Source organism: Dermacentor silvarum, chromosome 1 (genome assembly GCF_013339745.2).
Source record: "Dermacentor silvarum isolate Dsil-2018 chromosome 1, BIME_Dsil_1.4, whole genome shotgun sequence".
NCBI classification, from domain to species: Eukaryota; Metazoa; Arthropoda; class Arachnida; order Ixodida; family Ixodidae; genus Dermacentor; species Dermacentor silvarum.
Window position 1 is genome coordinate 409,783,932 of NC_051154.1, and position 25,298 is coordinate 409,809,229.

The 25,298-nt window shown below is 48.3% G+C and overlaps 1 protein-coding gene across 1 annotated transcript in view; it reads right to left on the reverse strand.

Annotated features, from left to right (window-relative positions):
• The window catches only part of LOC125944005 (uncharacterized), a 416,072-nt gene that overhangs the window by 154,434 nt on the left and 236,340 nt on the right, over positions 1-25,298 (reverse strand). The window contains exon 3 of the mRNA XM_049663695.1: positions 10,727-10,815. Coding sequence (XP_049519652.1) covers positions 10,727-10,815 — 89 coding nt within the window. The remainder of the gene's footprint in view (positions 1-10,726; positions 10,816-25,298) is intronic.

The following is a 25,298-nucleotide window of genomic DNA, read 5'->3' on the forward strand; positions in this document are numbered from 1 at the left end:
ACCACACTGGCAAACGCCAGTCAGAAGCGCAGCGGCTCCAGCGCAGTGTCAGACGGCGACTGCACAGCGAGCGCGCGCCGGCGCCAGTGCGTCTACCACGGCTACGACGTCACTCCTCTGGAATGCGCAGACCGGCGGCGGTGAGTCGCGCGCGGCGGCGGCGGAGTGCGCGAGAGGTGCCGGCTCCGGTGGCTCCGGTGCGCAAGCCGTGTGACATCACTGACCCTTGCGCATGCGCAGCACGGCTCTTGATGTGCCGCGCGAAACGGCCTTGGCTAGGCCAGTGTAGCTAACGCTACAAAAAGTTGTGTACGGGAAATACCGCTGCCATAAACTAGAAGCTTGTTTCCCCACAGTACGACTGAGTCTGTGGAGAAACAAACGCATTGTATGTTTCCTTCGTATTTCCAAGCGATTTAGTGCGACTGTATTTAAAAGCGCGGAATCAGGTTAGTCATGTCCGAACGACCGTCAGACCAGTGTTTTGCTGCGCTACGAGGACATTGTAAGAGTCACCTTACGAGAGGAAATATTCCCGACAAAGCGGGGCTCCGAGAAGTATTCTCAAGAGATTACCAATTTGCTCAGCTAAGCAATCGTGTGGCTCACAGCAGGCCCTACAACAATTGACTCGGTGTAGTTCAGTGGTTGCGGCTCCACTTTCTCAAATCTCACAACCTTACCTTCGCGTATAACGTGCGAGATTTGCGTACACTTAACAGGCACGCATGATTTTAGTTATACTTCCGAACTGAAAAACGAAATCACGCAGAACCTCCTCCGGGAGTTGCCTAAGTATGCACAAGCATTGTGCCGCTTGCTAATCCCCACGCTGCCCGGTGTCATCATCAATGTTATGAAACTTGATTCGACCAGCATAAACCCTTATAGACCCTCATCGGTCGTTATCAACCTTATCGAACACGATCCGAACCTGACGAACTATTATCGGTCCTTATTAACCTGTATGTCCAGCTAAGCTGTTACAAAACCACCACTACAATTGCTGAGGGAGCATGCAATGTTTATTCATGGTTCGGATGCTTGTTTTGCACTTGTTCTTTATTGAAACGTGTGCTGTTCTGTGTATTGTATGGGTGATCTGAATGAATGTATGCGCTGTTCGCTTCACTTCGCTGAGCGCTTGTAGCCTCTGCCTTACGTGGTTATGAGCCATTGCATTCGTCTTACGTGACGGACGGACAAATTTCTCATTTGGTAGGCATAGAAATGCTTATGCATTTAAACCTAAAACGGGATGGTTTATTAAACGAGACGAAGCTGCTGATTTTCGCTGTAACACGGGGACTATCTTTTCCTCTTTATTTCGTGCCGTCGCGCGCACTATAGATCATGAGTTTTTCCTTTCAATTTGTTTTTACACTGATAATATTCAAACCTTCGCATTGTCGGCACATTGCACTAAACACACGCTTCACACGTAACAAATTAAGTAAACACCTAACAAGTAACACGTAAACACACGTAACAAGTGCTCTATTTGGCGATGTCCTTTTGCGTCAAAAATTTGCCTAATACTAAATCTGTCTAAGCACCTTATCTTTCTAAATACCAAATGAAACACTTTACCATGCACCGAAACTTGAGAAAAAGGGGGGCGCGCAATCACGCTTCGCGCTTCGATGGCACTCCATAAAGCCATTTGGCCCGCTCCTTCTTGCAGAATCTAATACCATCATCTTTTCTTATACGTCATGGCGCAAATATGCATCACAGCTGCACATTCGTGTCCATTTTTGACATGGTCCGCAAGCTCTTTCCCATCAATTCCACGGCAAACGAATCTTTTGCCCCTGTAGAGATGCTTTGCCGCATAGTAGCCAAACAAAAGCGCCCCAGGAAAAAAATTCAGCCAGCGGATTAAAACCAAACTGGACCTACATATATAGAGAGACCTAAAGTATGTGCCACTAGAGTGCAATTAGCGGATGAGTTTTTACTGTGCTGCAAACTACATTTTAAAAATTACCCCATGCATTTTCAATGGGTCTACAAAAGTGCCCCAGGAAAAAAATTCAGCCAGTGGAATTAGACTACACTCGACATATACCGTGAGAACGTTGTCGGGATTTAGTGCCTAAAGTGCAAATCGCGAAAAACGAGCCATTGCTCAGTAATCGATTTTTAAAATATGCTTCCCATAGAGTTACGCCAACCGCATCGCCCCAGGGTCGGCTTCGCCGCAGTAGTCGATGTCCCAGATTGCTGGACTTGACTGCATACATCGTTTTTATTCCTTCAGTGAGAGCACCAACCTTAGCTACGAGCGGGAGAAGCAACCTAATCTTCTTATTCAACAACATAAGTTTTGCATCACAGCTTAAAATCCGGGAGCTACCTTTTTCTTTGTTACGCAAAAGTTGCGCAATTGCAAGTGGTTTTAAAGAAGTCAAAATGGCCATAACTACGAAAGTTGGGCGAGTAGGGTGAGAGCGAAAGGACAAAGACGTAGTGTAGCGATTTGGGCGAGTCAGTGATGCATTGCAAAATGTTTTTTTTTTTTTGTTTTTTTTTTTTGCGCTAGATGGTGCGGAGAAAGAAAGCAGGTATAGAACGCAGGAAGGCTACAAGTACAGGACAGTTTCGAAGAACTTCTTGCTGGGCGAGTTGGTGCATAGCTGTATCGGGAAGCGTTGCGCGTACAAACGGACAAACACAGGAAAAAAAACACAGGTCCGTTTGTACGCGCAACGCTTCCCGATACAAGTACAGCACATACGAAGCAGTCTTTATTGCCAGGCACTCCAAGCGAATTTCCGCAGTCGTCGTCGCCGCGAAGTTCCCTATAAAGTCCACATGCCATAACATCAGAACCGGGCGCCGTATGCTCTAGGTGCGTCAAAAAGATTGCGAGGGTGAGCCTCGATAATGATGGTGGCACGATGCGGCGGTGTCTTCTCTCGCGCGCAAGGGAGGCGGCAGGGGAAGGGAGAGCTGGGCGGGAGAAGGGGGCAGGTTAGAGCGACAGCGCGCAAGCGCCCTATCTTGGAGGTAATCGGCGATAGAGCACTGCACGGGCCGACTTTTATTGCGATAGCAATTATATGGACACTCCAAAGCAGATTTCTGCCGTCAGCGTCGCCGTCGTCGTCGCCATCGCCGTCGCCGTGAGGTTCCGTATGACGTCAATGGAGATGAAAGCGTCGCCGCGCGCCGCCGAACGCTGTAAGTGCGAGTGAAAAGGCGCGAGGGACGCACGCTTTCACGGGGAGTGAACCCACGGCGGAGAACAAACGCGCGTTCTGCGCCGTGCTCCCTTAAGGGCTGCAGAAGTAGGCGTCTCTTTCCTCCTTTACAATCACCATATATGTTGAGCAAACGCGCCTTCTTCCGACGTGCGAAAGGCCATGGGGGGGGGGGGGGGGGGGGAGGGAGGGAAGGGAGGCGACGTTTAGCTGCGGCACTAAGTGCCTATTTATATCAGAGGCTCCGGCAACAGTCACCAACGCCGCACGCATTTTGTGCGAACGCGGGCAAAACGGCGACGGCGTCGACAACAGTTCTGCGTGTTGCCGGTGCTGCTGCATGTTCAAGTTAATACAGCTGATAAAGCTACTATCATTACTCCATATAGCTCTCTACAAATTTGCTATCGCAATTGATGCTTCGCCTTTCAGGTGAAACTGCGACAACTTTTTTTCAGCCCGAGCCCGGCCCAGGCCCGTTCTTACGTTGGGCGGCCCGCCCGAGCCCGACCACAAGTTTTATGGCGAGAGCCGGGCCCGGCCCAGGCCCGACAATAATCTACGTTACCCGCCCGGCCCGAGCCCGGCTCGAAACCGGCGCGAACCCGGCCCGAGACCAAAAAGTGATTATCGAGCGGCATTAAAAAAAACTAAAATAAAGAAGATAATGAAGGGAATTTATTCTTAAGGCATAAATACATGTCATATGCAATTATGAACACCATTTGAGTGGTCTGAACGCAAATACCAGCGCGCGAAGTAGTACGAGTGACCCTGATCGCCAGCAGTTTCCAACGGCGCGACCTTGATGCAGCCCAATCCACTTCTATCGCAGCGCCGCCACAGTTTTTTTCCACGTCGGGAGCTTAGGGATGGTCGATTAATTATTTTATTCGATTAACGATTAGTCGTTCATCGTTTTAGCCTTTAATCGATTAGTTGCTTTCAATGCAGGGTTTGTCATCGATTCATCGTATAATCGAAATTTTTCCTAGTCACTTTCAAGAAGGCTGAAACGCAGTTATCTACTTTTGTAGGGCCCTATTTTAATATTTGAGAGGTGAAACCAAGTTTGAAGCACAAGTGTATAAACGTTTGATAAAGGTGATCTTTACCTTGGTAAAGACTAACTATAGTTGGCACTAGTGGCTTTTGACAAGATAAACAATATATGTTATAAAATGGCACTTAGTCCAGAATGAAAAAAATCGTCGGCCCTACCACTCCGTGAAGATGGTTAACTAGCGAAGCTGAAACGCGCGGCCCGGTATTGATCACTGGGTTCATCCCTAGGGTTTATTAAAGTATTCTCCATTATAAGGTTACACACACGTTCGGCTGCGACGCAGAGAACGTCACTGATGGTATGCCCGCAGGTCGCCGTTGTCGCTTGCGTTCGATGTCTCGAGTTTGCTCGGCGGCGTGGTTAGCAGCATTCGCCCGCCACTGCCGCTTGCGATTCTTCGAAATCAAATTGCTTCAAAAATTAAATCTGTTCGTCACGTAAGAGAATGAATGGCTCATACCCCCTTAAGCAATGGCTCATAGCGCCGTAAATGCGGCCTCCCCATTACGACGACAGAAGAGAAGTGAAATTCTACGCTGGAATGATTAGCGGCTACGCAGCCAGCTATGGAAGCAGACGACGACGCTCGAGCGAATGCTGATGATTATAGTTTTCTGTACACAGGGAGATTTCGCCTAGCCATATGCGATTTCGACTAGACATGTAAAGATTCGCTTTAAAAAGCTGTGCCCTCTGTGGTGGATAAACATAAACGTTGCAAGATATTACATCTTGCAGAGGATGAAAGTAAACAAAATTGTAAGCGTCGTCGTTAGTTGTAATGCACTCAATGGCCCGCTTCGTTACACATACATTCGAAAATGTGTGTTGCGCTCTGTATGCCATTTTAAAACGCCGCTCTTAGGCGCCCGTTCCTGCGGCGAACGTCGGCATCAGCGTAACCGAGAGCAGCGACCAATGAAAGAGCGAGATGCAAGACGCGAGGAGGAAAGCGGTGGAGGAGGGGGCAGTGAAACCATGAAGCGGAAAGAGAGGGGAAGCGCTCAGCTTGGCATCACTCTGGACTCGGAAAGACAGTCAACAGTCGCTCTTAAAGGGACACTAAAGAGAAACAGGAAGTTCAGCTGGAATAAAAGAGGGACCTTCAGTAATGCATGCAGTTTTTGTTGGGTGCAAAAATATGAGTTATTAGCGGAGAAATTCGTAAACAAATACCAAATATCTCTTCTTCAATTTCTCTCGCCCCAGATCTGGCGCTGAAGCAGTGTCGTCACAGATTTCATTGCTCTCGGCGAATCAGAATGCGCCATGATACGTCACCGCTTGCGTAAACGGCCGAGGCACTGGATGCATCATGGCAGCATGCATGGTCGCTGCGTTTGCGTTCGCCGCGATGGATACCGTTGCTGCAGCTGAACCTCGCAACGAAGAGCTCGCCAGGGAAGCAGGACTGCATTTCAGCGATATTCAGTGAAACGGAGCGCAAAATGATCCTCCGTGTTCGAGCGGTGGGTGTTTCCGCGTGCGATGGCGGTGAGCCGCCGGCCGCGCCGGCGGAGAGCTTCGTTTTCGTCGACGGAAGGCGAAGCGTCCGGTCCGCCAGGCGACGATGTTCCCGACAGAACAAGCGTAGAAAGTTGCGCACGTACTCGGTATGGTTATTTCGTGGCTTTATTTAATGACATTCAGCACTCACCGAGCCGCCAGTTTGCTGCTGCAGGGGCACCGGAAGGGGGTTTGATGAAGGCAGCATTGAGGGAACCGCTGCTCGTGAAAGGACTGGCCTCTGGGGCACGCCAAGATACTTTCCGAGGGCAGGATTATACACATAATCCGAGGGCGAGAAATGCAGAGAGCACACCATCGGTTTCTCTGGCTCTTTTGCCGTTTTATCATCGGCAGAGCACTGAGCCATTGCGAACGCCGGGGAGCCGGCCGCTCACCGCGCGGCACTACATGAAAGGACACAATCGAGTCAACACTGCCGCTGTCCCTGAGCAAGCGCCTTAGGCCATTTATACAGCCCTCAGCACTACACACACGAGGCATTTTCTGGCTGTTTCCCGCGAAGTCAACGTTTTTTGAGCCACGCAACACGCAACCAAACACCGTAGAGCGGAACAGGCGCGCGCGACGATGCATTGACCAAAAACGAAACTACGAAACTATCACAACCGGATGTATCACCATGCCATTTTTTTCTTCTTTATTTAATTTTGTGCTAAACTTGTACTTCCTCGCTTGAAACGGTTTAAAAAGTTGGCAAATGCTGTTTATGTTCGTTTAAGGTGTATTTCATTTTGCGTTTTATTAACAGCGATAAGTCGCTCTCGACCAATCGCGACCGGCCTGCATTTGTAATCTCCGACGTCAGAACGTGTAGTGCGAAATTCGAAGGGGCGTCAGCACCTATCCTTCAGTTTTTCGCTATTTTCTCGCCTATTAAACATATGTTTGCAGTAAGAATGGTATGGCTGTGATCGTGAAAGGATAATCTACCATTTAAGCTCAACTTCCGGTTTCTCTTTAGTGTCCCTTTAAAACCCCTCAATAAGAAAAGTAGCGCCATTTCCTCTCTCCTCCTCCTGGGCCGGCGTTCACTCTCTCTTCTGTCGACCGTGGCTCCCTCTACGCGGTGCTGAACTAGCAGACGCTCTCCGAATGAAACGCTGTGGCTACGTGTCGCTCGCGCTCTTGAACTCGTATTTGGAATTTTTCGTGTTATATTATGACTGGCTGCCGAAACAACGAGAGGGCGCATAAATGCCGTTGCGCTTAGATGGCTGTGCTATTACCGGTGATACAGTGAGCCTAAAGCCTCTAAGCCGGGCTTTAACTGAGCCATGCCACGCGCGACCTCGGCGTTGGTTGACCTAGCGCCGTCACCTCCGCGTTTCAGTAGCTCCAGTCCCTCGTTGGCCAGCGGCTAAAGTGCACAGCGGGCCTCCAACAATGACTACGCTGCGGGAGTGAATGATCCACCAGCTGTATATATGCAGTTGTTTTACAGGTTTCACTGACTAGTGAGCTACCGATCATTCGGCGGAAGCGGTCCGTCGATAATGAGGCTAGTGGCTTCGCTCGCTTGCGGGAAGACTTACACTACTCCACACATTTTTTTTTTCTTTTTCTTGCGGATTTGAGTAGCACGGCAGCGGTCATCTTACAGGTGTATGCGAGGCTGCTTTTGCGGATCATATTGCCACACAGGCCACACAAACACAACGCCATGGATTGTATAACCGAGTCAACAAAAACCACGTGAGTTTGAAGACGTGATGAAATCCGGCCACGAAAGTTGCAAATGCCGCGCGAACATGCGGCGCGAACAATGCGGTACTTAGGAGGGAGAAAAACTAACGAAGCCTCACACAGCAAGTGGCAGCATGTGAGATTAGATATCATTGAAAAATCGCTCGCTTACCTTACCATTGTGTTGGGTTGAAATGAGCCCGGCTGATTCTTTGAAGCCAGACTTTCCTCTGCACCGCGTCTCGCTTCGCAGATGGAATCGGGAAGAGTCGCTTGCCGTCTGTTTCGCGTGTTCTGCACCCTAATGCCGAGCAACACGGCATCGCGAACACTACGCCTTAAAAGCGCAAAGGAGACGCGATGCGTGGTGCCTCCATACACCGCTCGCAATAGTCTGGCACCGCGATGGCGGCGGGAGCAAAAAACAAGCAAGAAAAAAAAGCGCGCTAGAGCACGTGACAGCATTCGGCCAATCGGATGGCCGAGCGCCGAGCGAACGGGCAGGATAGGAGGAAAACGGCGATCTTCAAAACATGGTGCTACTTTTCTTTATTGACGGGCTTTAGTCGCTCTACCCCAACCGCACAGACACTGCTCGTGGGCCGCCATTCCAATACGATTTCAAAATTCTCGTGCCACTCCTATCGATCTCTCGAAGACGATTAATCGAACAGGCCTAATCGCTTAGGTCGATTAAATAAAAGGTGGACATCGATGAAGATTAATCGTTTTGTCAGATACTTTTAATCGATTAATCGATTATTCGTTCATCAATATTACCAACCCTATTCTATCGCAGCGCCGCCACAGTATTTTTACACGTCGGCCGCCTCATTGCAAAACATGCGCCGCCCCAGCCGCTCGTCCCACTCAAGCTTATTCTAGTACACTACAGCCGAAGCGCAGCCACGACCGGTCGTGAGCGCAGCGCATCGACGGAGTAAATGGAGAAAGAAAGCTTCTCGTTCGTCCATGGTGCAGCGTAATGCGCTGCTGCTAGGCGGCCGGTTGAGAACATGCGTGCAATCAGTGCCATATTTCAGCTGCATGCCGAATTATCTTGCCAGGCATCGTTTCACCAATTCGCCTTTGAAGAATCAGCAAGTCGCGAACGCGCTTGCACCGCGCTGAAAGCATTAATTACATTGATTTAAGTAAGGAATGCAATGGCATCCTTTGGTTTGAGGCACCTTCGGTCTTTCTGGACTTTTACATTCTGTTCAAACAGCGCAAAATACGAAGGAAGAAGAAAAGGAAAGTACACAGGAGTAGCACTGCTAGCTTCCAGCTGCACCGGAGCAACAGATTTTTCAGAGTCGAGACGCGTGAGGATAACTGGCTGCAGGTTACATGCACACCACCAGAAAGTCCGAGCCCGGCCCGGGCCCGCGTGAAAATACCCGAGCCCGGCCCGGGCCCGGGTCAAAAAGCACATGCCGTGCCAGAGCCCGGCCCGAGCCCGTGAAAAAACTGCCCTACCCGGCCCGTGGGCCGGGCCGGGCCGGGCCCGGGCTTTCGGGTAAGTCCGAGCCCGTGCAGTGCTCTAATCGGCGATGAGTTCGAAGGCTAGGCGGTCCGAAATAGGGGATGGCTTCGCGTTCGCTGTGTTCGAGTGCGCCTAGTCCGCATTTTTTTTTCCATTTTACAATGTTGCCAGCTGCCTTTTGGTAGTCAGGGCAGGAGTGGTTCACAATGAAGCAGTAGCGTTACATAAGGTACAGGTGCGTAAATTGCGTGCGTGACAACGTGATTGTTAATTTATTCACTAAACAAACATTTACAGCTGCTTAGGCAGCTGATAAAACTACTAGCTTTACTTCATATAGTCTCGCTATCACAAACCATGCTTTGCTTTTGTGCGAAACTCCAACCATTTATTGAAGTAGTCCTTCTTGCGGAAATCTCTGATGCCAGAGATCTTCCCAGCAAGGTATTTACACCAAACACATTCCAAGAGGCTTCTGGCGCCTGACAAGGGAAACATTTGGCCGTGTCCCCGGTAATTATCGCGAAAGGTAAATCATGGCACATCAGCATACAGTAATCTTGTTGCGTCTTCATGCTGTGTTTAAAACACGGGCTATGTAGGGTCGAATCAGATGCTGTGATGGAGAACAACAGGACCAACTGATGACCGACGTCAGGTGCCCAGTAAGACGGGCAATATAAGGAAATATTAGGCCGAACTACACTGAAATATTAGGCTTCTGTAATGAAGAATTCGCCATTCCTAATCAGAACAGAGCTTTTGTAAGCGAGAAAATTATGAAATTGAAATATCCGAATGGTGCCATCTATTTCACACAACAGCGCTACACAAGCGTTCATAGCTGGCTTGTTGGCTTACGTACGTACATTGTTGCGAAACAGCGCAGACGACAGGACCTGTCCGCTTTTCACACGTCTCGTGGTCTGCGCTGTTTCGCCATAAGTACTTCACATATGACATCACCACTGTCTGATTCGCAGAGAGCAAGATGCCGTGGGGATTGCGTCAAATCGTCTGTTTTTTTTTTTTTTTTTTTGCCTTGGGTGATTTATATTCAGGAGCAGCAGCGGGATCTTTGGTGGCAAATGTCTGCGCAACAATGTCATATATTTGCGAATAGGAAATGCTGCAAGACATGTAGACAATTCGTGTGTAGATCCTACTGGGCCTGACATTTTCATTGTCCCTTAAAGCGTAGGGTTGGAACATGCTTCAAGCCGACGTTGTGGAACGTGCGTCGTCGGCTCCTTTCGTTACAGCAATGAAGGCTCACCTGTCGACCAATTAATTAGTCAGATGACATTAGCTCTTTTGTTTTCTTTTTGTCTAGATGTAAAGATTTTATTTGTTGCCGTGTATGCATATGTTTTACCCTGTACGTTTTTCGATGTGACATAAACCGTGTATTTGTACACGAAAGCAGTGCAGGTATTTTTTAATGCGCAAACGTTGGACGCTGGGCTTGTTGGTATAACATGATGGAGACAAAAGGCGTAGGGCACCAGACACAGGACACAAAAGGAAGAACACAGACAACAGGTTGTGTTGTCTGTGTTCTTCCTCTTGTGTCCTGTGTCTGATGCGCTACGCCTTTTGCCTCCATCTTTAATGCGCAAGCGACGTTATCCAAAATATGTATTGACTGTATTATGTATTCGTGCATCTTGTACCCCACTCCTGCTCACAGCCTTTCCGGGCTGGCAGTATTGCTAGAATATATGAATACATAAACATACAGCACCTAACACGCACCTTTGGATCCTCAGCGGTGTTGCGGATGGCGGCCGTCTCAAGAATCCTGCCAAGAGTTTGTCTGAAGCGCTGCCTGCGAAGGAGAGCACCTGCACAGGAAAGCGCATGAAAAAGTAATTATGATTTCTTTAGAATACTATCCACTCAGCTGGGTTCTCACCTCCTGTGCACTGTTGAAGGTTGGGCAACAGGGGAACAGGACGCAACTCGGTACTTTATACGTGACCAAGATACCACACACAAAACTATACCACACAGCAAAATTATTACACAAATGAACAAATGAAACCGCATTCATTATTATTATTTATCCTCAGAGCTTACAGGAAGCTTTATAGAGGGGAGGGGCTCACATACTAGCAACAAGAATGATGTACACCCGTTACCACAGGCTGGCCGAAAAAGCTGAATTTATTCGTAATTAGGATGCACGAAGTAACACTGGCAAGCACACTGCAATATCACGATGGAAAATTTGGACTGCAGTCTTCAATTTCACGTTATATTCATGTAGGCGGAGAAGAAAATCGCATTTACCACGGAATCCTTGGCTCGTGCACTTTTGCTCAGGGCAGTTCATTGTACGAAGACACAGTAGAACAATAAAACAATGGCAACAATATCAAGAAAATGAGACTTGAGTGGAGCAAAGCGCAACAAAGCGCAGCAGCAATCCCAAGAAAGAAAAAACGCGAGGAGCAGACGACATATATAGGCGCTTCCAAGAATTGTGTGATATGTGGTAGATGCCTTTAATAAGACCGAAAACTATGATCATTCGTGCAGATGAACAAAGCTGCAGGCAGACAATTTTAATGTCGGCATGTCTTTGGAACAAATGAGCTAAGATATGTCACCATCGTATGTCAGGAAACGACTACATGATCTCATGATCCATTCTAGAAGAAACATAAAAAGAGCGAGAGAAGCGGTGCAGCATTTTCTTGGGGCACTTTTTAGGCAAGAAAAACAAATTATTTTTGGCGCGCAAATCGTAGGACACCTTCCTTGTCTAAAGAATGTTTCACCAAGCAGCCCAAGCCGCCACCCTTTTGCTCGGCATACTGTTGTGGTAGCATATTTTGTAGAACCGGCAATCACGAGACAATTTCCTTTCAGGGACGAGATGCGCGACTAAAAGTAAGTTTTCTACTGGTTACACTGGTGGTGCTATCACATTTTGATAGGACGAAACGAACTGAACGGTTCAGTGCGCTCTTTGAGTTAACTTATTAATATCATCATCATCAGCCTATATTTTATGTCCACTGCAGGACGAAGGCCTCTCCCTGCGATCTCCAATTACCCCTGTCTTGCGCTAGCGTATTCCAACTTGCGCCTGCAAATTTCCTAACTTCATCATCTCATCTGGTTTTCTGCCGACCTCGACTGCGCTTCCCTTCTCTTGGTATGCATTCTGTAACCCTAATGGTCCACCGGTTATCCATCCTACGAATTACATGGCCTGCCCAGCTCCATTTCTTCCGCTTAATGTCAACTAGAATATCGGCTATCCCCGTTTGTTCTCTGATCCACACTGATTAATGTAATGTGGTCAAAATCCCGAAGTGAAGAGCCATAATCTAGGCTGGGTCGTATTTAAGTAATGTGTCACTGCTTCTTGAGAAAAGCTGGTCCAAAAAGGTCACAGGCCTCCGCAGCACACGCAGCACAGTCACAGCGTAAGCTGGTGTAGCGGCTCAAGAGTTGCTGCAATTTCGGCACCACGCACAACGGGGTCTTCGAGGCATTCTCTTCGCCTCGTTTTGACTAGAACGATCTGAACGGTCTGCCCGGCGTCGATGGATAGCTGCGGCTTGTAATGCTCTCTGCACAGCATTCTGCTGAGCCCAATCATTCCAGGTTGTAGCCGCGCACGTAGCTCTGGAGCTACGTGCGCGTCTGCAACCAGGCATGATTCGCTTCTTCGGCAGCGGCTCGTACCTTGCGATGAGACGCCATAACGTGTACCCAAGAGGTATCCAGAATACTTGGCGCATATCTTACATCCCTTGACCCGTGGCACGGTACGTTGTTGTTGATTATGATTGTTTATTGGAATCTTCAAAACGGGCTGGTGACATATAGTCGCCTAGCCTGCTTGAGTTAACCAAGACCAGTTACATGCAGCATGCAACTGCTATATGCAACTTACATGTCGGGCACGCAGCGTTTGCAGGTACCTTAACTAGATGGAGGCACCATACTGGAGGAGGCTCGGGATCGCGTTGATTGCGCGCCCCGTCTGAATTACATCTCGTCGTCTGCGCCTGCGCGCCTGCCTAGGGCGCGTTTATAGGGTATTTTTTCGCTACCTGGTAACAAGCGCTTGCGTGGCTCAGTGGTACAGTATCTGACTCCGACGCAGTGGCCCGGGGTTCAATCCCGGCGGTTACCGGGTACTTTTTGTTGCGCATTTCCGGCGATAACGGTTACGGTCACCGGACACCGTCTGTGGAGGTGGCGGCGGACACCATCGCGAACCGAAACGGCTATTGTAATGAGCCCATAACAGCTTACACTGTCAAAAGTGAACGAAACGGAGGACTCGAGACAGGCGCTGACCCAGCACATACATACACAGTACCTGTATGTGTCATGAGCCTTCCCTTTAGTCGCTCCCCACGTTTTACCTCCAAGAAATTTAAAAACGCGATGTTACAGCTCTAAAGGTCGTGTTTCTCGGGTATCTAAGGTACAGCTTACATGTACTGAGCAATACGTGTAGAAGCAACATACACACAATCGAGAGTGCTCAGGCGCAGTCACTCAGGGTTTGTCTTGGATTGCCGCGCTGCAGATCGACAGCGGAAACACTTGCGAAAGCAATTGTCACAACTCATATGGCATTGAAAGTGCTCTGAGCACACATCAGGCACATTGCCCGTGCCCCTTTCCATCACCTCGCCACGCTGCCGAAAGACCGGCTCAACGCCTCCTTTTGCCAGGCGATATCGGCGTACAGTGTCTGCCTCCCTCGAGATTATACACCTGCCGAGAGGGTGCTATCCTTGGTGTTTGGCTCGCCCACAAGTTCGTGCCTCGGTAACAGGAATTCGAACGAAAGCAGGACTCTCGTCACCAGCTCTCAAGCAGCTATCTCTACTCATGCTGCACGACACATACAAGGACCACCTTCACATTTACTACTGATGGCTCGACAACTCTTGACGGATCTACAGGAGCGGTGATCTTTCCCGAAAAACCGTGAATATTCAGTTTAAAACTTCTCACCGGACAATATCGACTGCTGCGGAGCTTGCTGCATTTCGCAGCGCCCTTCACATATTCATGAAGATCTACCACGAAACTGGAGCATATTTACCGATTCGAAAGCAGCCCTGCAATGCCTGCTATCCGCTCTACGTCGTGGACCACAAGACCAACTCGTGCTCGAAATAGGGGAGATATATCACCAACTAGTAGAAAAATGACATGATAATACTCTTTAGTGGCTCCTAGGCCACTGTGGCATCATGGGCACGAACAGGCCGATGAAGCTGCTAGGAGGGCGCACGAAAATGCTGTGAAGGAACCCATTCCACTTTTGAGAACCGATGCAGCAACAAAGCTTCGTATACTCGCAAGTGATGCCACACGATACATGTGGAACACGCCAGGTTTCTGGTACACTCGACTGCACCGCTTGGACCCATCCCTTCGACTACGTGTTCTATCTGAACTTTCCCGAATCGAAACAACTGCTCTCTGCCGACTGTGGCTTGGAGTATCTTTTACGAATCATTTCGCATGCCACAACCGAATGGCTGACAGTGCTGCCGGTGGTAGTTGCGGCAACGAGGAAACAATCGAACATATCCCGTGTCATTGTCCCCGCTACAGCTGCCAGAGACCGTCGCTCGTGATGGCGTTGGCGCGCCTCGATGACGGGCCGCTTTCTGAGCAGACGATCTTAGATGGCCGGCCGATACGGTCTTCACACCAAAAGGCGATGAGGGCGCTACTGAGTTTCCTCCGGTCAAGCGACCTGGGGCTCTATTCTGGACACGCATGGCGGCTGCACGGCCGCCATTATCCGCCATCTTGGCTGTCTCATTGGCTGTCCAGAGGTCACGTGTTTCGAAATTTGTGACGGGAAACGGAAGTTTTGCAAAATGCAATTTTGCGTTTTCGTCAGAATGACGAAGCGTGACGTGGAGCTGCAAGTTTTATCGACTAATACTTTTTTGTGGTCCTTGGCGCCTATATTGCGACTTTAGCGCTTTAAAAAGAAAGTGGACGGTAGCATGCAGACGCTCGTGCAATGCATCTGCAATTTCGCGAATATGTGGTGGCGTTCCAAGATAGCCGGCATGTCAGCTTGTTCATTGGCTGAAGGAATATCCCGTGAGGAGCGTCACAGGAAGGGCCGTTGCGTAAACGTCAATTTGACGTTGCGTGACGTTGCACTGGGCCGCCATTGCAGAGATTTTCCGCCATAATTTGTGGTGCGACGAGCCGCGCGAATTATGGTAATGAGCGGCCATATGCAATGGCAGTGGAGAGGCAAGCGTATCGCAGCATTTTCCCTGTCATTTCGGGCCATAAAAATATTTTGCTCACAACGCGTGTTCATAGCATTTGCATCGCTCTCGGGTGGTGTTGGCATTTGTGTTTTGCACCATCATTTTTATTAAAAACACGTTTATTTGAAATAATATTGGTTGAAAGTAGCAAACTTTCTGCGAAATTTCGCACTTTTCACTATTGCGTTTGTATTGTAATCAATATTAATGACTTTTCGCGTCATCAAAGGCTATGACAACGCTGACTTTTTAATTTGCAAAAAGAAATGCACGCAAGACGGCGTCTTGAAGTTTCCTCTCGCGGAAAGTGCACAAGAGATGGCAGTGCCAGCGTTTGCGTCGCTCAAGCGGATACCTGTGGCGCGCGCAACGCTATCGATGATATTCGGCGGCTTCTCAGCCAGACGAGTCGGGCTGAGTCACTTGCGGATCACGAGATAGCGATAACGCGGCCTAGAGCGTGCGCTGATCATCACTGGCAGGTCGCGTATGTTGTCTCAAGGTAGAAAGCAAGCGCGTGGGGGCCAATATACGATGACTCATTCCGTTTCCCGAGGACACGCATCCTAGCTAATTAAGCAGACGACAGCCTGCGCGCATGCAGACGACGGAAGCGAGAAACGATTTTGATGGAATAATCGTACGCGTTGAGCTAGCTGTTTTATTTTTACTGGGGAGGAAAACTGTTTTGCTTTATCAGCCACGCTATGTTCAATGCCTACATTACAGTTTCTTAGGCGAAACGTCAAATTTGCGTCACGTTACGAAAGCAAATCGGGGCTATCGGCGCCATTGTGTAAGCGTCGCGCGTACGTCACGCTTCGAAGAAAATGGCGGAATGTCCAGAATAGAGCCTCTGCTCGAACTAAAGCCCCTATATTTATAAAAGTAGCGCCATTCTTAGATCTTGCCGCCACCGCGCTCACCCCGGCGCTTCCTCTTCGCCCTTTCTTAGCCGCCTCCTGTCGCCCCAGCCTCCTCCGCTCCCCCATTGGCCAATCCGTGTCACGTGGAAGTTCGCGTCGCGCTTTTGTATATTTTTTTCTTTCCAGCGTGCTCCGACTGCCACTCTCGGGCCTGTGCGACGAAAGTGCTGTACGCACAAACGGATCAAACGTGTTATGGACAAAAACTTCGTTGTGATGGCATGCTGCTGCGCCTTAAGTTGCCGCAAACGACAAGGCGAGGGCAAAAGGCTTTTTTTGTTTACCATCCGGCATGCGCAAACGCTTGCTGCACACTTGATATTTGCGCCGTCTCGCATCGTCGCGTTGCTACTTGCAAAACGGCATTATTAAGACCAGTTACTGACTGACGAAGCAAAATCGCGCCTCAAAAACGTCTCCGCAGGGCGCGATCGAAGTTTTCCTCGGATTTCCTCTGGTAGCGCGTTAGCTGTCGTCTGCCACGGCAGGCCCGACGCAGGCGGAGCCACTGTCGATATTGCGCCTCGATCGCGCTGGTCGCGCCGAGCGCGATAGTGGAACGGAGGAGGAGGGTAGTGGATGGCGCTACTTTTTATATATAGGGGCTTTAGCTCGAACGACTGTGACACGCCTGAGCTCCTTTGTGTATGTGTGTATGCTTTTTTAATCCCCCTCTCTTTCTATGTGTGTGAATATGTGTGTTCCTACTCCTGTAAGAGCCTGTCAAGGCTTACAGTATCAATAAGTAAATACATTTGGTATATATTAAGTACCACATCACCGCAAGGTAATACCGCAGTGCCTCACCACACAGAGAACGCGTTTGCCGGCTGTGCATACGGATATTTTCTTTATATCCTTCTATAGCTCGCTTGGTCCGCGCATACGCGGCTGTTTGAGTAGCGCATTCCACGTGCTTACTTCATTTAGTTATGCGTGGAATGAGCAACGTGAACGTGCTGCACAAGAAAAAAAGATGGAGATCGCGATGATAACCAGGAGAACGTGGCAGATAAGGCTAGCTCATGCTAACGCTTTTACACCCTATCGTTTCCTGTCTTTTATTTTATGCATTCAATTTGTTTCACAAGACTGCCTCCCGCGCTCTGGTGTTCCTGTATTAAGCCGAAATCCTTAACAGCCTCTCGGGAAGCGGAATGTGTCCGTCGGCGGGGCCGCGGTACTAAAAATAAATACAAACCGCGCAACTCTCGCGCCTCGTTCACTTGGTATATATACCTAAGTATAGCGTGGAAAGGCACAAATGTGTGACTAAGATGACTGATGGGTCATGGCATTAGTAACTTGACATGCTTGCATTCACGTCGCAATTAACGACAACAATTTGACGTGTGGTGCAAACCCGCATTTTTCGTCCAGAAATCCCTCTGATGGTGTGGGTGTGACGATAAGAACGTGTTGAATGCCAATCTCGATCTCAACGTGTCGAACTTACCCATATATCATGAAGAACTGAGAGCACAGGTTAAGATAATAATAGTAATGATAATTTCTGGGGTTTGACATCCAAAAATCACAATATGGCTATGAGAGATGCCGTGTTGGAGGGTTCCGGTAATTTCGACCGCCTGGGATTCTTTAACGCGCACCTATATCTATGTACACGGGTGTTTTATGCATTTGGCCTCCATCGAAACGTAAGCCGCCGTGGCCGGGAATTGAACCCACGTCCACGAGCTCAGCAGTCCAACCTACCAAAGCTACTAAGCTACCACGGCGTGTAGGTAAAGGGTACGCGAGAAATATACGCGGCAAAAAAACAAGACAAACAAAAATAAATTAAACGGTAACAGTGAAACATTGTGTACGTACGCATTTCATAATTACGAGTGAACGTCAGAAAACGAACGTGATGCATTGCGGATGTGCCCACAAAGGATGTGCCTTTGGCGAACAGCAAGTATACTTACTGATATATACTTTCATTACGTAATTGTAGTTAAGTAATGAAAGAGGCCACTAATCACCAGAACATAAACGTTTCATGTTTGACTGATTGAAGATAACTATTTTAGGGATATGCAGAATAAATGGCGACACTTGTAGTGCATCAAATGCAGTAATTTTCAAAACTATTTTCCACTCAATATAATGCAAGCACCAACATCGTCACGCGCATTGAATGCTTGTTAGTTTACGTAAAGAATCACACGTTAAGCAATACCTATCTGATATATCATGATCGAAGTGACATGTTGGTAATTTCAGAGAGGATTCACGGATTGAGCACGGCTATTGCAGCAATAACTTTTGCATAACAAATGAGTAAATTTCTAGGCCAGTATAGTAGCTATCGATTCATTTCAATGTAGAAAAATATATATTTGTTCACCTTTTTTATGTTTGTTTACCTATTGGCTGGAATGGCTTTTCTTCCGAATGTCTGAATTTGAAACAAGCTTCGCTCACGGTACATCGTGCGCGAATTTTCTATTGAAGAGATAGCGTACAGCAAGAATTGTTCGTGTACGCTATCTCTGAAGCGAAATAGGCCAACAATATTGCGGCGTTAGGGCCGTCTCCGCTCCTTCTCTTGTTTCCCTTACACCTTCTCACCGCGGTCTGTTCATAATAAAGTATAGTCGGGGCTAAAAAATTCATGAATAAATACATATGCGTATGGCTCTAAACTACTACCGACCGTGAGTGAAAAGCGCGTAGCGGTGAGCGAAGCGGTCACTGCACGCGCGTAAGTATTTCACTTGACTTCGCCAGTAATTTACTTTTTTCGTTACTATTATTCTTGCAAGCACCGTGCTATTGCCCGCGTACCCATGCGAATACCGTTTTTTACGTCCTTTACTTGCGCGAGCTCATTTAGCGTGTTTCTACGCACGCACAGTTACCGCATTATCGTTCCCGAATTCTAGCACCGGAGCTAGTCCGCGCTGATGAGTTTGACGCGTTAGTTTTTGCATTCTCTTGCTGCCTAAGCACAAAGACAACGCTCAAAGATGGGTAAGCTCCTTGCAGCACCACACTGTTGAAGTTAAATAGACTTTGAGTGCTTCGCGGGGAAACTGAACGCAAAAAAAAATAATAAATAAAGCGCGTAGCAGACGACCCTCGCCTCCCGCGCACTTCGCGAGCGCGAAAAGCCCACGGGTCCTAGGGTGCCTCGATGCCCAGCGCCGCCGTCCAGGGTGGAGACAACCCCGCTGGCGCCGCCATATTGAGTCACACGAGCTCAGACTCAGCTACGCTTGCGTTCATAAATAGTGTTACTCGCGGCGCATTTCCAAGTGCTTTGCTTTGATGAGGATTTTTTTATCGGTATCGCATCTGCACATCTTTATAACTAATAGCCGTTAACTCGTCGAAGGTCCAAGACGTAAATGTATGGCGCCGGGAACATGCCCCAAGTTGCCTAATTCAATTTACGTTTAATATGCCGTGTGTATGTTTGAAAAACGCACTACTTTTTTTTTGCGCTTCGATGCTTGGTCTAATAAGGTTTGCGACCCCCTGTGTGTGGAAGTTTTTCTTTTTCGCTGTTGTATTTTGGTTTACACGTCACGCCTCCTTTACCGTAGCCAGCCACTCGCGTACGGCGGTTAGTTTCCCTTGCGTTGCGCGTGCTCTTCGCGTTCGTTGCAATTATTTGACGATATCTACGCGCAATTTTGCTTTTGTTTTGCGCACAAAACTGTGTGCTGACAGGATTAAGCTGGTGTAAAAATAACTGCGATGTGAAAATAAGGTTTAGTTAGTGCTGTAGAGAAACATGTAACGTAACTTGTCTGTGTCAATCTTGCGTAGTACACACAAGAAACCAAACGATGCACAAAATACAATTACTTATAATGTCTAGTACAATCAATCATGAAAGAGATATGTACATGAAAAATTATATGTACTGTGTGGCGCCTGAAGGTTATGTTGAAAGACGAGATAAAAAAATTCGCAAGGTAGGCTCGACACACAATTCGGGATAGTGAGAGTTTTTTTTAAATTTATTCATTACATGGGGGGGGGGGATTCAAGTGAGTAAATCAACCTTATTACACACAATATAAATCGAAAACAAGAATGCAAACAAGAAAACGCAACCGCGGGTAATATTAATCAAGATATCCAGCCAGAATACACAGCTACCATCGAATACGTCGCATCAGCCAAACACATCGATGGCGAGTACAGCACATTTTATAAATAACCATTAGAACACTGATAACTACATTGAAAAAATAAACAACACTGCATACATATCGCGTACAAAAACCGTAAATGAAACTAAGACAGTCAAATACAGATTAGCAATGTTTTTCACTTCGAAAATATAGTCCATGATGATGTAGGGCTGTTGACTTTAACAGACGGCGCCCATCCTGTCGATTTCCCTCGTACTGGTCCTCTTCAATGTGTTTCTAAGTACAAGTAAAACAACAAAAGTGATTATTGATATGAAAAGTTGCCTTGTAAATACAGAGAACCCATTACAGTGCTTAAAAATAAAATTTCGCAGAAGTATTGCTGTATTACCTCGCTTCACACGTTTCTAAGAAATGCACAGGCTACAACAGACACCATGCCAGAAAGCGCCGAAACATTTTGGTCCCATGATGCCCCTTAACTCTACTACACCTGGGCATACCGTGCACAGGCATTTAAAGACCGTCACAGTACCCACTACGATCGGGAAAGAGCACGAATGACCATCGGCTTACGAGCACCACGCTACAAATATATTCGTCTAAAAAATCAGCTATATAACGTAACAACCTGAGATCCGCAAGATATCTCCTGAGAATAGAGAAAATCACGATGCTTCGCTTGCCACGTACACAACAGCCGCTCTCCCCAGAAGAAGCACTGCATTCTTTAGTCCCAAATAACCAGTAGCGAAAAAAGAAACTGAGGGAAAAAAAATATACAAGAGACACACGATGTGTGCTTCCCGTAAAAAAGTAAAATAGGTGGTTTACATGACGATTTGTAGCTAATGTAAGGCTATTTCGCGGCGAAGCATTTTCGTCAGTTCTTAAAATAAGGGTACTACTCGCATAGACTGCGCTGGTCAAAACGGCAAAAGCCTATGCGACGCGCGCTCGCAAACCAAAGGCTACTCAGGATAGGTGCAGTGCTTAGTTCGTGAGCGAACGTAGGTACGTGAGCGAGGATCAGAGAATACTTTCTTATTTATGAAAAACACGATGCGATAGTCTAAACTTTCTTGACACTTACCTCGCAAATGTAGGAGCTATCCGTTGCCTTCCAGTGATACCGCTTTACTTGGGCTTCCCATCTCTTCCTTCGCTGTGGGTCCCGGGGGAAGCGTAAACAACGAAGCCCTTTACGCGTCGATCCGGTGCACTTGGGAACACAACAGCCCGTCATGTCGACTCGATGCACTTGACAAGCTTCTCATTCATGCGGCTGAACACTGTCCAGCAAGTAGAAGCGTCAGCGAAGCATCCGCGCGCACTGTGTCTCGAACTAAGCACCGGCACCAAGCACTCGCAACCGCTCGCTGTGACTCACGATGGCGTCGCAGCGAGAAAGCGGCGGCGCGGGTGCAGTCAAAGGATGGCACCACCCTGAACGGCGGCGCTGGCATCGAGGCACCCTAACCCCTAGCGTGCGCCAGCGTCCCCAGTGCCATCCAGTGTCAAAAAACGCGCTGGTTTCTTACTGGAAGGCACTGGGAAACGCTGGTTTTTCCCATTCTCGAATATGGCTGCGCTATCAGATACCCCTTATAAGGTATCTGACATTAACACTCTCGAATCAGTTGAAAAGAAAGCAATCCCTTTCATATACCGCCGTTATGACTGGAACTTCTCACCCTCATCTCACCTTGTTGCACTAGGTCTACAACCTCTGTCCGAGCGGCGCGATCGTGAATCTCTTAAATTGTTGCATATTATCATTAACACCCCCACGCTACTCATCAACGAACAACTATCTGTCTCCTGCTAAATTGAAACCTACAAGGAATAGCCACAAACTCAACCTTGCACCATTTCAACCGCGCACTAACTTATTTAAGTACAGTTTCTTTCCTCGTACGATTGAAAAATGGAACTTAGTGCCAGGTGAGACTAGGTCGTTACCTTTAGAGGAATTTTTATATCACTTAGGTTGATTCATGCTGTGTTTATGTTACTTGTTGTATGTTTCATTTTGTAACAATGCTGATTTTCAAGGTGTTGAAGTTGAGTTGTGCAGACGAATGTTTTGATGTTTTATCTAATGTACACTCCCACTCCTGCCCCACACGCCCAATTGGGCTGCAGTATGTATAAATAAATAAATAAATAAATAAATAAATAAATAAATAAATGTGACGTCATTCCTATTTTATAACAGCGCCCTTCATTATAATTGCACCATCTCCCGCCTAAGGGGACGCTAGCACAAACGCGTTAGAAACGCGCAGTACTCTCTAGTAAGGGGGAGAGGCCACAGCGTCTTACGAAGCCGTTTACACATGCCGGAACGTGTACCGCGTTTGCCGACGCCATCACATGACTGCTGAGAGAGTATAACCCCCATATTCATAAACGCTCCTCGCCTTGAACTTGACTTGCCACCGCCTTCAACGCGTTTCGAACGCGCTGCCCAAGGCGGTGGCAAGTCAAGTTCAAGTCGAGGAGCGTTTATGAATACGGGGGTAAGGCGGAGAGGCCACAGCGTCTTACACCAGCTTCTTACACGGGCCGTAACGCGCTAGCACAAACGCGTTAGAAACGCGCAGTCTTTCGTTAATGTTGGGTATTTATTGTCATCGTGGTGCGTGTGTCCATATGCGCTTCGTGGCGTAGTGGTTAGCGCCGCTAGTTCGGAAGCGAGGGGTCGCTGGTTCGATTCCGCGCTACGGACACAACTTTCGGAATTTTTTTTTTCATAAAAGTAGACGTGGCTACCTACTACGATGACGACGACTACTACTACTACTACATACTACAGAGGAGGGACAGACCCACACCCTAAGGAGCTTCGCCCCTAAAAGCAAGCGCTTTAAGAGAGGAGGCGGCGGAGGAAAGAGTAGAAGGCGGTACTTTTCTTATATAGGGACTTTAGGCGCGGCTGGTGCGGCCCGCGCTCGTCGTCGGCCGTGCTGATAACGGCTAAAACGGCAGCAATTTTTTTTCTGGTATTATATGTCAGGTTTGCGGTTTTCGCCTTCCGCGCTAGCAGCGTGGTCCGTGTGGTACCCTACCGTTGCACGTTTGTCGGCTTTTCCCCGCAATCTCTCGCAGCTGTCGCTGTTGGTGTGTGGTTCAATGGTGTGCGAACACACAAGACGAAGTGAGCCATGCGACGTGAAATTCTACCGCGTCCCTAAAGACAACAGGTGAGCACTGTGCCGTTTACTTCCCAGTTTTTATTTGTGATAGTAATTGTGCGCTGTCTTACATGGCTGTACGGTGGTGAGGCGGCAGCTAGCTGATTTGAAAACACCACAACAATGCAGTAAATCGTTATGTCAACAAGCAGCGAACATAAAGCTCCTGATAAATATATTACCACCTGTGCGTATCGCAAGGAACACATGTGTAGGTGAGTGCTTTGCACTTATTTCTAGAATTGGTCGCCATCGTTTAAAAATGCATTTCTGAGAAATAAGGTTGACATATCACAACTAGTACTCTGCCGCGACGCGAAACGAGCTCAGTTTTCTATGTTCCAACTGCGATGTTATAATTTATGATCTTCACTGTTCTTCAGGATGGAAGCGTTTTTAACCTACGCTGGAAGGATGGACCTAATGGGTTTGCCCAGAGACAAGGTCACAAACCGCAGAATGATGTTACGGGGAGTATTTAATTACCGGTAAACGGCTAGCGCTTGTCTAGTCAAGACTGCACAGAGCGCACAGGTTCCAGCAGGTTTCAGTCTGACAGAAGAGCCTCTGACCCAGCCCCACTACAACGTCTTTGTCTTTGCCATGGCTCGTGACAATATGCTCGGCGCACTTCACGGAGGTGGATTTTATGGACCGAACGAGAAGCAGGCCGTGAGAAGCTATTCTGCGCATTGGCCATCAGACCAATTACAATAAATGTTTTTTTTTTTTACATGTGCGTACATGAAATACCATCCGCGTTGTGTTCCATTCTATAGTGTGTTGCACTGTCTGCTCCAATTCTCGTTTTCGCAAACGAATACAATAAAGTGAGTCCAAAGAACTGTTGTGTTGTAAGTGGAATCACTTTTTAATACAACTTGATTGTAATAATGAACGGCACTGCGTGCATGAAAACGCAAAAAGAATCCACTGCGCACAAGCACGCAGCACGAATGCACGAATGGCATGGCCGGACAGGAGTGGAGCACAGAGCGCGCGCTTCGGTCCGGCGGTGCGTCTGGTAACGCCCGCGACAAAAAAAAAAGAAAGAAAAAAGGCGCCCCGCGGACAGCTAAAAAATAAAAAAAATAGCATTGCGCGATGCATGAGAGAGGGAGAGGAAAGTCAAGAGGGAAAGGAGAAACGAGCGGAATAACGTTATCCTAAAGGCAGAAAAAAAGTGCTATAGCGACAAGGAGAGGGTAAAAAAAATCGCGCCGCTTTTCTTTTCTTTTTTTCGCCACCGTAGTACCGTCATCCATCCGCTAGGGCCTAAGGGCTCTGTTATACTCCGACGTTCACAACGCGCGCGCGCGCCGGCGTTCGTTTCGTCGCGTCACGTCGGCGAGGCCACGCCAGGCGCAAATCCGCCTGCCCTATAGTCCAACGCGACGCGGCCCGACGCAGCGGTCGGAGCCAAAGCTGCGCATGCTCAGTAGAGCAGAGCAGAGCGCGGAAAGCGAGCGCCGCGCGGAAAGAAACGCGGACGCGGTGCAGTCTGGGTAACGTCGTCGGCGCGAAATGCAGCATGTTGCATTTCACGCCGGGCCGCGCCGACGGACGCTGGCCGCGTCAGTCGCGCCTCGCGTCAGACTATAGAGTGCTCGAGTTTTGCTAGCGTGGCGTCGCTGTGCCCAGCGTGCGCGCGCGTAGACGTTACGTCGGAGTATAACAGAGCCCTAACAGAGCCCTAACTGAAGTGCAGTTTGGCGCTAGCGTCGACTGAGCGTCTGCTATAGGAGAACCAATGGGAGGTATAGGAAGATTCACCCCCCTGACTCGTGTGCGCTGCGTTCTCGCGCACCTTG